Genomic DNA, 16984 nt, shown 5'->3' on the forward strand with positions numbered 1-16984 from the left:
CCACGCAGAAATCATACTGACGAACAGGCTACTGTAAAATCTAAGATTTTCCTGCCATTTGTTAAAAATGTAACGGAAAGAATAGGGAGGATCTTGACGAAGCGGAATATTACCGTAATTTACAAGCCCACCAGGAAGATACAGGAATACCTTAAGCCCGCCAAGGACGCTCGCAAACCTTTGGAAAAAGCTGGAGTGTATAGGATCCCATGCAACTGTGGTGATGTTTATGTGTGTACAACTAAAAGAACTGTTTCTAAACGTTTGCAAGAGCACAAGGGAAATCGTCGGAGTGGAGAAACGGAACGATCAGCTGTTGCGGAGCATGCTTTCCAGCCAGGGAACCACGATATTCGTTTCGAGGAGACGCAAGTACTAGCGGCCACAAGTGGATACTACGAAAGGCTCTACAGGGAGGCAATCCAAATCGCTAAACACCCAAATAATTTCAACCGAAAGGAGGAAATTAAACGGTATATGGATGCCGGTGTTAAAGAAGGTGTGTACCACCCGTCCACTACTGCGTGATGGCCAACGGCGATCGACGGCGACGGACAGCGGCCAATTGCACTGATGTTTTCAAAACACGTGACGTCACACCACGGCGCGGGAGCGCGCGGACACGGAATTTAGCGGCAGTCAGTAGCGAGCCAGTGGGTGTGTTGGACTTTCCATCGACCTAAGGACCCCCTTGAAGATGACCCCTTGAAGATGTCACCCGCAGTCGAAGACGAAACGTTGGGAATTGAAACAAAATTCATCAACCGACCACGGCATAACAGCCCGGATAATTATAATGGACATAATAAATATTTGTGTTTTGAGAACAAGAGTGTTGTGTGTGGTAAGTGGGGGAACGTGTGCTCGGCAGGTGGGCTTCGTGCTGCAGCCAACGGACTACTACCTGCGGCCGTACATGAAGCTGTCCGAGGACGACGTGGGCCACAAGAAGCCGATGAACGCCAAGCTGTGCACGGGGTCGCGGCTGACGGCCGAGGTGCTGCTGGAGTACGTGGGCCGGCTGGGCCGCGCCCTCCTGACGTGCCGGCGCCGCCTCTGGGCCCTCTTCTGGGGGGCCTCGCTATCGCACGACATCCTCAGCTACCCCGCCGCCGGGGACCGCCTCTACGTGCGCCTGCTCAGGGACCTCGAGCGCTGCGGGGCACTCAACCGCACTGTGAGTCTATGTTACCGATGTCCTACGACCCTCGATGTCGGGAGTCTATACATCGATGTTTCAGTATCAATGCTTATTTCTCTGAATTATAGGAACATCGACATTCCGGACAATATTATTCCGGACAATATATCGACCTCCAAGTAAACCTGGCTACTAGTCACCACTGGCAATAATTTATTCCTAATTTAAATGAATCTTTCCAAAGCGGGTATCAGACACCAGTGCAGTACATTTGCGCTATGTAAGATGTCATCATGTTTGGGGGGGGGGGGGGGGAGGGGAAATGGAGAAGTATTTTCGAACATGTAGTAACGGCGACCGGAACAGTCGCGGGATTGAAGTGACGGAAAACGCGGCGGAACCCGAGGAGCGGCCCGCGAGCAACAACACAACGGGAGAGGACGGACACGACCAACGAAGGACCTTACGACAACAACAAGAACGAACAACAGAGTCAAGAAAACCTAACTAGACAACCACGTCCACTCGTAAACAAAACACGAAAGTAAATACGCTGTCTAAGGCGAGGCGATATGTCCTGAGACCTACGTAGGGTTAGACTGGCAGGCTGAGCTTGTTTTTTTTTTTAATTTATTGAGTTTCGATTCCCCTCAAAGGGGGTGGGCTGGCAGCAGCTTAGTATGTCGCTCTTCAGCCTACAGAATTTGTTTTAAAAAGATGAAGATAATAAACAATAAAAACAGGTGATAAAATCGGAGACTTAAACGGTACTATGGCGGAAAAAACGTGGAACTTAAAACATAGAAACAAAGGGATGATGATGCTAATAAAATATATATGAAAGCAGACTGGTAAAATAATACAAAGACAATTAAAAAAACACAGTGACAGTCTGGTTTCTGTTCTCAAGAGACATTACATTCACACCCAGCGACAGCATGACTTCTGTTCGCAACACTTTGGAAAGACGAACAACACCGAACATTCACTTGAACACTGCACTAAAACGTTGGCAAACATGACATACCACAGCCGAGGGCAGGTGGGGAGAATCTGGACAGATGATGGGAAAATAAAAAGGTGTGAAGGAGAGGAAAAACGATGGGGGGAGTGGGGAAAGGAGCCGATGGAGGACGTGGACCCATAAGAGGGGGGGGGGGGGTGCTTTGCAGACGCGACAGGGCAGAGGAAGGGAATACAAAAGGACTCGGGGGAGGGGGGAAGTAGGTAGGCAGAGGGTAGGCAGGGAGAAAACAGGATGGAAGAGGGAGGAAGAGGGAGCCCAGGGAAAGGTCAGAGGAAAGGAGGGGGTGTGAGGATAGGAGGGATAAATGGAGGGAGAGAGAGCATCATCCAGGAGGGGGACTGGCTGAGCTTTTTTTTTTTCCTTTATTGAATTTCGATTCCCCCGAAGGGGGCAGGCTGGCAGCAGCTTAGTACGCTGCTCTACAGCCTACAGACTTTTTAAAAACGTAAGAAGAAAACAAACAATAAAAGCAGGCGATAAAACGGGACTTAAATTGTAAAACGGCTGAAAATTGTGGAAAGGTAAAACATAAAGCAAAGGGGTTGGCAGTGCTAATAAAATACACAGGAATCAGACAAGTAACATAGTAGACACACAATCAAAAAAACATGGCGACAGTCTGGTTTCCGTTAGCAAGAGATTTAAAAAATCACACCCAGCGACAGTATGATGTCCGTTTGCAGCACTTCCCAAACGACACAGAACACTGAACACTCATTGTAAAACACTGCACGAAAATGTTGGCACAAAGATGACACTCCCTAGCCAAGGGCATATGGGGGGGGGGGGGGAGAATCTGTACAGATGAGGGGGAAAACAAGGAGGGAGGAGAGGAAAAAACGAAAAGTGGGAGGGGGGACCAAAGGAGGGAGAGGACTCATAAAGGGGGGGGGGGGGCAGAGAGGGGCAGAACAGACGTGAGAGGGAATGGGAAAAGGCAGAGAAGGGAAATGCAAAATGACTCAGGGGAAAGAAGGGGGGCAAGAGAAGGTAGGTGAGGAAAAAAAGAGGATGGAAGGGTGGGGGTGAGATGGAGCCTGGGAAAAGGACAGAGGAAAGGAGGGGGAGTGAGGATCAAAGTTGATAGGAGGGATAAATGGAGGGAGAGAGGGCATCATCTGGGATGGGGAGTTGATGGAAGCCACCTTGGGAAAGGAGATGAAGGGTGTAGAAATGGAGGGTAGGGGGGACACAACAGTGAAGACCAGGCTGAGCTTTTTTTTCTTTCCTTTATTGATTTTCAATGGCAGCAGCTTAGTACGCTGCTCTACAGCCTACAGACTTTTTTTAAAAAATGGAAGGAGAAAAGAAACAAGAAAAACAAGCGATAAAACAGTGACTTATAGTGTAAAATGGCGGAAAAATGTGGAAAGTTAAAACAGACAGCAAAGGGGTTGGCAATGTTAATAAAATACACAGGAATAAGACAAGTAACATAGTAGACACACAATTAAAAAAACATGGCGACAGTCTGGCTTCTGTTTGTAACAGATAAAAATAAAAAAAAATCACACCCAGCGACAGTATGATGGCCGTTTGCAACACTTCCCAAAAGACACAACACGGGACACTCACTGTAAAACACTGTACGAAAATGGCGGCACAAAGATGACACTCCCGAGCCAAAGGCAAAAGGGGGGGGGGGGGGGCAGGCTGAGCGAGGGGAAGCACTTAAGTACTCGATCGAGGACGGCGCTATTGGCCGCTGCAACCACGATTTCCACTGTGGCGCCTTCACTCTAAATGTGGGCCAGGAGGCGCGCGCCGCCACAGCTTACGGCTCGATGGTGCAGAGACCTCTAGGGGTCATCGACGTCCATGACGTCTGGCAGGGATTCAAACTGCGCAGCGCGAAGTATCAGAGAACAAAGTAAGGCAGGAACGTTGCAGTGGTTAAATGTGGACTTGTAAATGCCTTTCATTGTTCACACATTTCAAGATATCGTTGTCACGTAGCGTGTACGTGCTTTGTTTGGCAGTTTTGCTGCTGTTTGTGTTCACTTAGTTATCGAATTTTTTTTTTCGCCTGGTCCTTTGAAGGATAATTATTTCGAATAATGAAATTTCAACACACTTTAATTTCACGTGCCCCATTTAAACATTAAATATAACTAGAAAATGACACCGCAGTGCTGGAAAGTCGACGAGTGATGCCACGGAGTTGTACGAATTTTACCAGCCCGTTTCACTGCTGACGTCATTTTGGAAAATGATTGACAAGGTAGTATATTCTATGCACCATAAGATATTTTTGAAAAAGTGGTTGTACACCAAAGCCACATATCTGTTGAATTCGTACAGTAAACTAAAGGCTACAAGTCATTTACATCTATAAGAGTGACGACCAACTTTTGTGTCCTTGCACTATGGCAACGACACAGGAAGTAAGAAGTGATACCCAGAGATCGCTGCAGCGGTTAACTGCAGAAGGTTAACAGTAACATGACATACGGTACTGGATACTGGCGTGGACCTGCCGTAGTGCTGTGGCACAGGCACGCCGGTGCCGGCGAAACTGACAGCGTTCGTAATCCAATAAGCCGGCGTCGGGGTGAGTCGGTTGCCGCTAGAAGGTGGCGCTCGACCGGATTGGGAAAACAGTCTGTCTGTTGGTCGCCTCGTCACAGCCTATAAAGGCAGGCGGACAGATATGCGCGTCATCACGAGATTGTGATCGCAGCGCCACTATGGATGCTCCTCGCGCAGATATGTGTAGTCACGTGATCGCGGGTGAAGAAAATAGTTCCGCGATCACGGTGCCGCCATCGATGTTTGCGCGCGCAGGTTGCGGAGTAGGTTGGTTGCGGAGTAGCTACTCCTCTGACGAGGAAGCGCCTGCAGTCCAGGCGTAGGGCAACCTGCAGGGCCCGAATGTAATGTTGGTGGTTGTAGTGGCCCGTTTAGGGGCCGCCTACGCTGTCGTCTACGTTACTGGGGCTGCGACGCAGACACACACCCAACAGATTCTGCAAATGCTCAAACATCAAATTCAGCAGTAATTTTTTAAACAATTCTCCTTAATCGACCCTATGCATTGCGTCTCAGTTTTTGTCCGTCGAGACTACCTTCCTCTTTGATGTCGTTTTACAGTCACAACAAAAGTGGCAATACGGTACAGAACAGCCTAGCATCAGGTTGTTAACTAAAAAAAAAAGGGCCGGAAGATGAGGTTGCGCTGCATTGAGAGAAATCATTCGTTCTGCGAAGGAGATTGCTTATAAAACACTCGTATGACACATCTTAGAAATTTTGTCAAGGATGTGTCATATGAGTACCAGGATTGTTTGAATCATGAGAGAGAGTCACGGGAAAGCTGAAATGCCTGAACAGGGACAATCTTGAAGAAGACAGCTATCCCACAAAATCCCTGCTTACAAAAGCTTGTTGTTGTTCTTGTCTTCAGTCCTGAGACTGGTTTGATGCAGCTCTCCATGCCACTCTATCCTGTGCAAGCTTCTTCATCTCGCAGTACCTACTGCAACCTACATCCGTCTGAATCTGCCTAGTGTATTCATCTCTTCGTCTCCCTCTACGATTTTTACCCTCCACGCTGCCCTCCAATGCTAAATTTGTGATCCCTTGATGCCTCCAAACATGTCCTACCAACCGATCCCTTCTTCTAGTCAAGTTGTGCCACAAACTTCTCTTCTCCCCAATCCTATTCAATACCTCCTCATTAGTTACGTGATCTACCCATCTAATCTTCAGCATTCTTCTGTAGCACCACATTTCGAAAGCTTCTATTTTCTTCTTCTCCAAACTAGTTATCGTCCATGTTTCACTTCCATACATGGCTACACTCCAAACAAATACTTTCAGAAACGACTTCCTGATACATAAATCTATACTCGATGTTAACAAATTTCTCTTCTTCAGAAACGCTTTCCTTGCCATTGCCAGTCTACATTTTATATCCTCTCTACTTCGACCATTATCAGTTATTTTGCTCCCGAAATAGTAAAACTCCTTTACTACTTTAAGTGTCTCATTTCCTAATCTAATTCCCTCAGTATCACCCGATTTAATTTGACTACATTCCATTATCCTCGTTTTGCTTTTGTTGATGTACATCTTATATCCTCTTTTCAAGACACTGTCCATTTCGTTCAACTGCTCTTCCAAGTCCTTTGCCGTCTCTGACAGAATTACAATGTCATCGGCGAACAAAAGCTTGGGAACTAGTATAATGTGAAGAATCTAAGACAGCACTACAGACCTCTGCATATTACTCCCGCAGGGACCGCGATCAGACTAGACTAATAACTGTTCGCAGAGACATTTAAGGAGTATTCTTACCGTACTCCATACGGAAGAAAACGGGCATAATGCCTAATAGGTGGAGCAGTGGGAAGTACCATGTATTTTGCATTTGACAGTAGTCTGCAGAGTATGGATGTGGATGTTGTTGCTTATGTAGATGTGGATCATGCCAGGCTTGGCCAAAGAACGATCCATAGGTGCAAGCTGCAGTCAGAGGCCAGACGGCGCTCAAACTAGACAGTCGTCTTGAAAGACACCAGGCAGTTTGCTAGCAATACTACTTGTAATACATTAGATTTACGTTAAGCGTTAGGAATACTATGGCGTCTTCGCATCTGTCCAAAAAAAGAAAAAGTGGAATAGCCACATCAGTCAAAGCGGAATGGGAACTGATCTACTTTTCGTATCGTCTGAAGGCCATAAAATGTGATTGATATGCCATGACACTGTTATGAGCTGGAAAAACACCACAGTTTATTTGTCAGACCAATCTCGCCTTTGACTGCTGATGTTCCTGATTACTTATAACATAAGCTGATAGACTTATAGCGTACCACCCGGCACCCCAGGAATTTATAAGTTCTTTATACAATGTTACCCAAAGACCAATATTCTTGACTGCACAGAGAAGGTACTGAAGTTATTACAATGTTTTGTTCATTATGCACTATGATTCAGCTACCCTTGCCAATGTATTTTACGCGACCGCAACAACGTCAGATATCATGCAGAACGTTTTCGTATTCTCTTGCTTGCTGTGCACAACAACACAACCAAACATGATTTGATGCCTTTCTCTTCTGAGGAACAAGACTGAATGCCGGTCCCTTTAAGGAAAAACAGGGTTAATTAGTGACACATTTTTATGTTCGACATCACCAATTATTTGAATTCATTAAGTTCAAAAATGGCTCTGGACTTAACATCTGAGGTCATCAGTCCTCAGAACTTAGAACTACTTAAGCCTAACTAACATAAGGACATCAACACATCCATGCCCGAGGCAGGATTCGAACCTGCGACAGTAGCGGTCGCGCGGTTCCAGGCTGAAGCGCCTAGAACCGCACGGGCCACACCGGCCGGCGATTCATTAAGTGTCTTCATGCCAGGGGAGAACCGTTTGGTAACAGATATGGTGGACGAGATAGATGTTATCTAACATAAATTAATCCTACAGAAAAATCAGTTTCAAGCTCTTGACACACAATATTCCTAGGAATTCAAGGCACGCATTTGTGGATCAGTTCCAGTAATTCAGATATTTTGGTATGATTATTCAAAGAGATTCCTAGACTTGCAACTACTGTTTTCGATTTATTTATCTGAATTTATCAAAATGTTTGGTTCATTATAGTCTAAGTCAGCTGCCCTTACCACTGTGTTTCACGCGGCCACAACGCCTTCAGATATCATGCAGAACGTTTTCCTATTCTTTTGCTCACTACGCACAAACTATTTGTCGTACAGAAAGAATGTAGGAAATTTACTGTATTTACTGGGGTACGTTTCCTCTGAAGACCACGGTTTTCAAATTATTCAAGAAATACGCATTTGAAAGTCGCTTTTATACGGTATTCTTGAGTAATTAGAAAAGTTTGGCGTTTAGCGGAAACGTGTCCTAGAACAAAATTTAGCTTTAAATTTCCTCAAAATGGTCGTGTTCATTTTTTCTGTGGGGCTAATACTTATAGTTTGCCCACGGCAAGCAAGACAATACGAAAATATTGCTCGTGGATTTGAAGATGATGTAGGCTGCATGAAACCGGTACGGGCAACTGAATCATCCTGAATGCCATTTTTTTATTTTATTTTATTTTATTTTTTTTTTTTACTGATAAAGTATTGCCAAACAGATGATGAATAGTAAGTCCAGATACGTAACGCATTCCAAAATCGAAATGAGGAGGAATTTATAAACACCACAAATTAATGTCACATGCTTAAATGTACAGGTTGCTGAATTCTGCTCACCATACTAGAAGTATCTTAAGTTTTTGTTCATGGCTGTTGTTCAGCATCTGCAGTGCGTATTCTTTTTATGCCACAGACGACTGATTTTTATTTTGAAAAACAGCTATTTAATAAATTTATTTAATTAACAAATAATGTTATTGCTTTGACAGAAAAAAACTGAAAATAACCATACGTGGTAAAACCCTTCTTATAAAAGCATGTTGCAATTATCGCCTCTTAGACTAGCCGCAGTACGTTGCAAATACGTCTTCCTAAGCTTCCATCATGTGTAGCCTTCGCCGTAAAGCCGTCTCATCCACGCACTCGCTCGGAACAGCGTGGCTACGGGTGAAGCTGAAGCGCTGAGCAGAATCTGCTACGTTCGCGCTCCGCTTCGCCCGTGAGCAGCGACCTCGGTGCTGTACAAATGCACTGGGCAAATCCGTTTAACTGAGCGAAGCAAGGAGTCGTTAGTTTAGACGTGAATTAATCTCCTGAGCAAGCATTTAGACAGTCTCGTACCTCCTACGTTTGCAGTTCCTTTGATGATGTCTGTCGCAGACTGTGGCGTTAACATGCTGTAAATTCATGAATTGGAGCTTCTGATAGAATTGTGGGTTACTACCATCAACAGACGAAAAATGGAGATGCCGTCAACGTGCGTTTGCTACGAGGGTGAGTCAAATGAATACCTTAAATATTTTTAAAAATATTATTTATTGCGCAGAAATGGTACAAAGCTGTATCAATTTTAAATATACTCTCCCCCAAGGTCAATGCAAGTCGTCCAGCGCTTACAAAGTGCATAAATTCCTTTAGAAAAAATTCTTTTGGTAGTCTGCGCAACCACTCATGCACTGTGTGGCGTACCTCTTCATTAGAACGGATCTTCTTTCGTCCCATTGCGTCATTGAGTGGTCCAAACATATGGAAATCACTTGGAGCAAGGTCTGGAGAGTATGGTGGATGAGGAAGACACTCAAAATGCAGGTCTGTGATTGTTGCAACTGTTGTACGGGCAGTGTGGAGCCTTGCATTGTCATTTTGCAAAAGGATACCTGCTGACAGCAATCCACGTCATTTTAAGTTGATTGCAAGCCGCAGATGATTTTTTAGGAGATCTGTGTATGATGCACTGGTGACAGTGGTCCCTCTAGGCATGTAATACTCCAAAATGACGCCTTTTTCGTCCCAAAAGAGAGTGAGCATAACCTTCCCTGCTGATGGTTCTGTTCGAAACTTCTTTGGTTTTGGTGATGAGGAATGGCGCCTTCCTAGCTCGCTCTCTTCGTTTCCGGTTGGTGCAAGTGATCCCAGGTTTCGTCCCCAGTGACCATTATTGCAAGGAAGCCATCATCTTCTCGCTCAAACCGCCGAAGACGTTCTTCACAAGCACAAACACGTCGTTCTCTCATATCAGGAGTCAGCTGCTGTGGCACCCATTTTACAGACACTTTGTGAAAGTGGAGCACATCAAGCACAATGTGGTGTGCTGACCCATGACTAATCTGTAAAAATGCTGCAATGTCATTCAGTGTCATCCGGCGGTTTTCCTTCACCATGGCTTCATCTGCTGCAATGTTCTGTGGAGTCACAACTCGTTGTGTCTGACCTGGACGAGGAGCATCTTCCACTGAAGTCACACCATTTGCGCACATCCTACTCCATTCGTAGACTTGCTGCTGTAACAAACATGCATCACCGTACTGAATCTTGATTCGTCGATGAATTTAAATAGGTTTCACACCTTCACTATGCAAAAAACGAATAACAGAACGCTGTTCTTGGTGCAAGTCATAAGTGGGGCGGCCATCTTTATACTGATACTGCTACGGTATGTGTGCATCTGCACTATGCTGCCACCTACGGGCCATTCTGCACGCTGTTTGTACCACGCTTACTAACTTACAGCATAACGGCGCGAAATTTCGGTTTGTTATTACAAATTTAATGTTTTCATTTGACTCACCCTCGTATATTTCATATCTGTTAATATTACAGTGATACACTTCTGTTATTAATTTACACAACTAATTCGCAGATGGAAAAAAGTTTACGGTCTTAGCCAACAAATAAATATTGGCTGAATCAGGACTAAGTACCGACAGAAGCACTTGTCAACCCACAAGACCTGCTTTAAGACTTCGTGCCTTTTCTATTTTTTTCGGTTGACTCTATCCCTGTTATTTGTTTACTAAAACACCAAGTTTATTGCACTTTAACCATTCCTCGCGATCAATAACGGAGATTTCCCCTGACCTTTTCTACATAAAAGTTTATTATTGTCGTTAATAAATGTAACTGAGATACCTTTGATACATATGTCAGTGTGAAAGATACAGTAAAATAAAAAAAATAAAGAAAGATGGACCAGAAAGTAATTGTCCTAATGGGACGGAAATCGGCACATGTGATGTAGATCTACAGACAGACAAATGATTATAACTTCGAAAGAAAGAGCTTCACAAATTGAACAAGTCACTCATGAGTTGGTACGCCCCTGGCCCATATGCAAGCCGTTGTTCGACTTGTCATTGATTGACAGAGTTGTTGGATGTCCTCCTGTGCGATATCGTGTCAGATTCTGTCCAGTTGCAGCGTTAGATCATCAACATCTCGAGCTGGTCGGAGGTCCCTACCCATAGTGCTCCAAACGCTCTCAGTAGGGGAGAAACAAGCAGTAGAAACTCTCGCTGTGTGAGCGGGCGGCTATTATCTTGCTGAAGTTTAAGCCCAGAATGGCTTGTCATGAAGAGCAACAAAATAGGGCGTAGAATTTCGTCGACGTACCGTTCTGCTGTAAGGGTCTTCTTTGAGCCCAACTACACGTCATCTCTCAAATCCTGACATCTGCGTAAATTGTTCACGTGCCTGTCTGCGAGGCATAGGTACTCCCCGTATGCGTACACGAAATGAAATTAGCAAAGACTTTTTGCCCTGGTATCGACATGTCCCCTGTTTAGTACCCTTGCCAGATGCCCCATACTCGTCCATCGGCCTCCGTAGTTTGCGGTCTTGCATTTTCCGTCAATAGCTGTATTAATATTAATTTGTAACCTGTTTGCATGACTCCTTCGTGGTGCGCCGTTTTTTCCCTGTCGTAGTATATATTTTCTCACGTAGCGAACCGCTCCTCGCTCTACGGACCCGCAATAACCACCACATGTGCTCCTCCAGCAATCCAGCTGTGGGCGTGTACTACAAAAGTTTAGAATGAAAACATATCTTTCTTAAGGGCTGCATCCGGATCTTACAGTCACGTTGACACAATATTCACCAGTCCACCTTGCCGCCATCTTCAGGTGAGAACGCTGTTTAACTGATTTAGCAAACACCATGTTTTCACCTGAAAAAATTGAAAATTTGTGATAAGTTGCTATGGGACCAAACCGCTGAGGTCATCGGTCCCTAGGCTTACACACTGCTTAATCTACTGTAACTTAAACTAACTTAAGCTAAGGACAACACACACACACACACACACACACACACACACACACACACACACACACACACACACATGCCCGAGGAAGGACTTGAAACTCCGACGGGGTAAGCCGCGCCAAGACGGCGCGGCTACCCCGTGCGGCTGTTGCCACCTGAACAGGGTGGCTAGATGAACAGCTGTAATATTATTTCAAGACGATTGTATAACCCATTTGCAGACCCGACAAGAATTTTTAGTTAATATGTCGGAAAAGTTTAAGTAGTCACATAAAAAAGGCTTGGTTTTAAAATAAGAGGTGATCAAAAACATTCCGTTCGAAGGCCGTACAGTCCAGAATCAGTATGGAGATCAGGCAAAACAGTCGTGAGAGCTGAGGCAATCATCCCACGACGCAGCAGCAGGTTGGAGATACCCGTTTGGTAAAATGCCGTGTCATGCTGCGTGAAGCAGTCCGTAACTGCCTGCTGCACTTCGTAGTTTGACAGAAATCGTCGACGTTTGAAAGCTTTTTCTTAAGTGACCGAAGACGTGATAATCGCACGGGGGGAGATCAGGACTATAAGGCGAGTGCTCGATTCTCTTCCACTACCACTCGAGTTGGCGTAACTCCTGCGTTACGATCCTCGCGATATGGCGACTTGTGGTACTATAAAGCAGCAGTGCTCCTTCTCGCATCATTCAACAATGGCGTTTTCGACAGACATGCTGCCTCAAACAAATTCTTTATTCTCCGATCGATATCTACCCGTGTTTGTCCTTCGGCAGCCAAGTAAAGGATAACAGGACCTTGGTCGCCATAGTTCACGTTTCCGCATTTACCGGACGCACGTCGGAAAGACAAAAATGTCACACATGTCGGTGATGATATACCTGAAGCGGAGACGCGTTACATTGCATATACGCTGCACCAACGCCCTCAAACTGAAAACTTTTAATCGTTCCTTATGCTTCGAAGCGGACTTCCTTATAGTCGTGGAAGACTATTTCCTATGGGGTATTCGGTGGACACTGATATAAATTCTCTCAAACTCTGCATTCCTTTCACGTCAAATTCGCAATGGCGCCCGGTCACACTTGCGGGATTTCATTTGATAAAACTGCACAGACTCATAAAAGAATGGTTAACGGTGTTATGGCACTTTGAAAAGAGTTCGATTTCGCAAAAAGACGCTATTGTCCATACGTAATTACATCGAAACCAGAATCCTTGAAACGTCAGACACGATTTTCCCCACATCGAAAAGTTCCTGTCATCTATGATCAGACACAGCAGTGGAAAAAGGTCATTGTCAAAACTGAATTTGTTGAAAAAGAGGCTTCAGATCTCTGTGTTAAAAGACATGGTCAATGTAATGGTTTCACCTATTATTGAAAGTAATATTTTGTGAGTACTAACTTACGTACATAGATATCATAAACAGCTTCAGAAGTGAAGGCGCAAACCAATTAGCCAATAACCTACTTAAAAGTAAATTTTTAAGGTTGATTAATTATTTGAGAAATTTTAATATAATATTGACGAAATTTATTTTGTTGATTCATACCATTTGCTATCTTGCATTTGCCTAACATACAAGTTTCATCATAGTTATAATGTCACTTTTAAAATTAAAATACTAGCTTTTGCATGCACAGTAATATTAACTTTTTTTTCTTAAAAAATATATGTGTCCACAGCGATGTTAATAAATCTTATTTAATATCTTAACGAATTCAATTCTTTTCATTTTTCATCGCATCAGTTCAAGAAAATCATAAACTGAATAACAAAATATTTTATTTTATTTGATAGTAAACCTTAAATGATGCGTTGTAAGTATTCAAATTTGTGTTCTTAAACTTAGCGTCGTGTTAAACTCTCTCCTTAATTTTTTTTGTCCACCAAAATATGTTTCAGTACCTATCTTCCATTTTCTATGGGTCTTCATTTACTGCTGTAAAATATTATACTGAGTTCATGTATGTTTTACAGTTTTCAAATTGCCTATTGAAACAAATCTCGAGATCCTCAGAGAATACAGCAGTCTTTGCGGAAAACTTGCAGTAAATGAGAACTACCACTTACAAAAGCAGTAACAGAACGAAAGTTCTGAAGTATCATGCAACACTATGCAACAAAACATTGTTTGTAACTCTTAATTAATTACACCAAGAAATTTCCTCAAAGAAAACATAATAGCCTGCAGTAAACGTCCCCTATTATCCAAAACACCCGCTGATCAACCCCTTCCCGCCCCCATTTCTCTCTCTCTCTCTCAAAAACACATACACACACAGATGCACGCACACATACAACGATACAATGTGTGTTTGATCACACACATCAAATAATTTCCACTTAAAATAAGTTCTGTCCCAGCAGACTCATCCAAAAGCACGCAACAAACTTTCAAAATTATCGCCAAATACGGTGGAAACAAAGTGCCGAATAAATGAGCGGTAACCATAATATAATGTCTCTCCGAGCGTATGTGAAGGTCAGTTTTGTCCCGAATTTCGTTTTGTATATGAAAAAGTTTGACATAAGGTGGGAGAGAAGGGTAAAAGATGTGAAAGACACAGCCGAAAAACAAGAAAGAAAGGAAAAAAAAGAAAAAAAAACGTTCAAAGATGCACAACAGAAAGAAAAACGTAAGTACAAGACGTAAATCAGTCTCACTTTCGAAAAAGTATTTTCAAAATTAATAATTCTTCAAGCAAAGCCTTCGGACTACTTTGCAGACGACATGCTATCAAACCGTAAACAGCCATAAATGCAAACTGACCTGCATAATTGTCCCTTCACAATTCGTATAGTTTCGAGCCTACAATAGTAAAATACCATATACTTTGTACAATACTTTTGTACAGTAATAAATCTAGATGCATAGAAAATGACATGTAGGAGTTGCAATACGTTTGCGGAAATAGAAAAGAGAAGTATATTGTGTTTTCTGGAGTTTTGGAAAGCCCTAGTATAATTCGAAGAAAACGCCGACAGGAGCTTTCAACCAAAGCAAAGTAGTTACCGCAATACCATGTCCAGTATAGGTTTTTGATTCGAGAATTGCGAAAAAAATACTATTTTTAGAGGTTAGTCAAGCCTGCATCACTTTAGTCAGCCTAGGGATCTATAGACCCTAAATTTAACCCAAATAGCAAAAGTCATCTGTTACGTGCCATTTAGACGAGTGGGTTCAATGAGTAATGCAACAAATTTTTTCCTGGGAACAGGTTACTTTTATTCAGGATTCCAGTATACCATATTATTCCCGACTCTTTTGGCTACCAAACCCTATTTTTCAACACAATCTCCGTTCAGTGCGACTTTTTTAAGCCACCTTTCTGGGAGGGCCTGTATGCTCGCATGGTACTACTCTACTGGTCGACGTCGGAGCCAAAGTTTTGCCGTATAAGTAAACTCCCCATGATCCACGTACTACTTCTCACGGAGTGCATCCTTCATTAGGCCGAACTGATGGAAGTAGGAAGGTGCGAGATCCGAGCTGTAGTTTGGATGAGGAAGAAGAGGACAATGAAGTTTTGTGAACTCCTTTCGACGGCACAATTTGTTTGACGTCTTGAGTTGTCGTGGAGAAGGAGAAGTCATTTGGACGTAAACACTGGAGTTGCTCTTCAGTTTCCAACACTGGAGGAGTCAGAGCCGTGTGCGGTCGGCCGGCACGCGAGAGATCGGGCAGATTGTAAGTGGGCTTCTTCTGTGTTGGCAGCACTGTGTATCGCTTTGCATTGGATCTCTGACTGCGCTTTCTTTGTAAGAGACTCTGTGGCTGGTCGGACTCGTTGTATGAAGTTAATCGCCAGTACTGTTGGACACTTGGAACATAGTCGCCAGCAGTGACGGAAGTACTGCTGAGCAGTTGGAGGTGAACGGCCAGAAGTGGTGGATGTTAGATGTGAGAAGTTAGCAATGATGGAGGGTAGAGGTCTGAAGTGTTAACGTAGGCTAACGATCTGTACAAGTTAGACTTGGAGATTGAATATTATTCGTGATTATATACCTTTGTACTAGAGGTCAATGACGATTTATGTTCGTGCCTGAATTGGATGTCTCATTATTAAGATAAAAAATACATAATTTGGTTTGCAACAAAATCTCTCCTTTGCTAACCACATGCCTATTAGTTGTTAGTGGCTTTAGTAGTTTCAATTTTTTATTTAGATGGCAGTATTGACGCTCGCTGTATTGCAGTAGTTCGCGTAATGAAGATTATTGTGAGGCAAGTGCTTAATGAAATGTATAGATCATTGTTAGGATTTCTCTTCAGTCAGGGCCATTCTTTTGAATTAATAATTTGAAGGCAGGTTACCCTTTTTTCAGCAGTCAGATTGCGTTGCGCTAGAATATTGTGGGTCAGTGTTGACATGATTTAAAAAAAAAAAAAAAAGCAAAGAGAAAGTAGGCTCAGTACATTCACTTTTACTCAGCTGTTTCAGAATCAAATAACGTAGAAGTTTCAGCTTCTCAGTCATTCAGCAATTTCAGTATTTTCCTTTATTGTATTTCAATTCCCCATCGGGGTGGGCTGGCAGCAGCATATGCACTGCTCTTCAGCCGAAAGACATAGAACAAACAATAGAAGACAGTCAAAAATATACAAAGGAGAGAATATGGTGGACATAGGTATAAAAAAGGGGGAACATCATGGAAGGCAATAGACAAAACAAGGGGCGACTGTAAAATGGAGATAAAATCCGTAAAAAAAAGTAGCACACACAAAAAACCACACACTGCGACAATTAAAAGAACACAATGCACAGTATGACCGGAGCATAAAAGTATCGACGGATGGCGTAGCACATAACAAACACTGACAGCGAACCTCAAGGCAGCACACAATTAAAATCACACCTCTTGATGCATAGGAGAAACAGCACTAAACACAACACTGATGTGACACACTGACGATGATCGAAACGGGGGATCTGCCAGGCGCAAGGAGATGAGGGAGACCGGAAGAAGGGAGGGAGGTAAAGAAGGGACGAGAGGGGGGTGATGGGCGGGGGGATGCGCTGAGGAGGGCCAGGTAGAGAGGGATGTGAGAAGGAAAGAGGCGAGGATGGGGTGCAGGGACTCGGGGTGGGGGAGGAAAATCCGTTCTGGGAGAAGGAGGGGAGAGGAAAAAGGGGGCCCTGGGAGGGGGGGTGGAACAAG

General features: G+C 43.7%; 1 protein-coding gene across 1 annotated transcript in view; it reads left to right on the forward strand.

Annotated features, from left to right (window-relative positions):
- LOC126336800 (uncharacterized) overlaps positions 1-16984 on the forward strand; it is a 347186-nt gene that overhangs the window by 302747 nt on the left and 27455 nt on the right. The window contains exon 8 of the mRNA XM_050000834.1: positions 872-1177. Coding sequence (XP_049856791.1) covers positions 872-1177 — 306 coding nt within the window. The remainder of the gene's footprint in view (positions 1-871; positions 1178-16984) is intronic.

This window comes from Schistocerca gregaria, chromosome 2 (genome assembly GCF_023897955.1).
Source record: "Schistocerca gregaria isolate iqSchGreg1 chromosome 2, iqSchGreg1.2, whole genome shotgun sequence".
Lineage (NCBI taxonomy): Eukaryota > Metazoa > Arthropoda > Insecta > Orthoptera > Acrididae > Schistocerca > Schistocerca gregaria.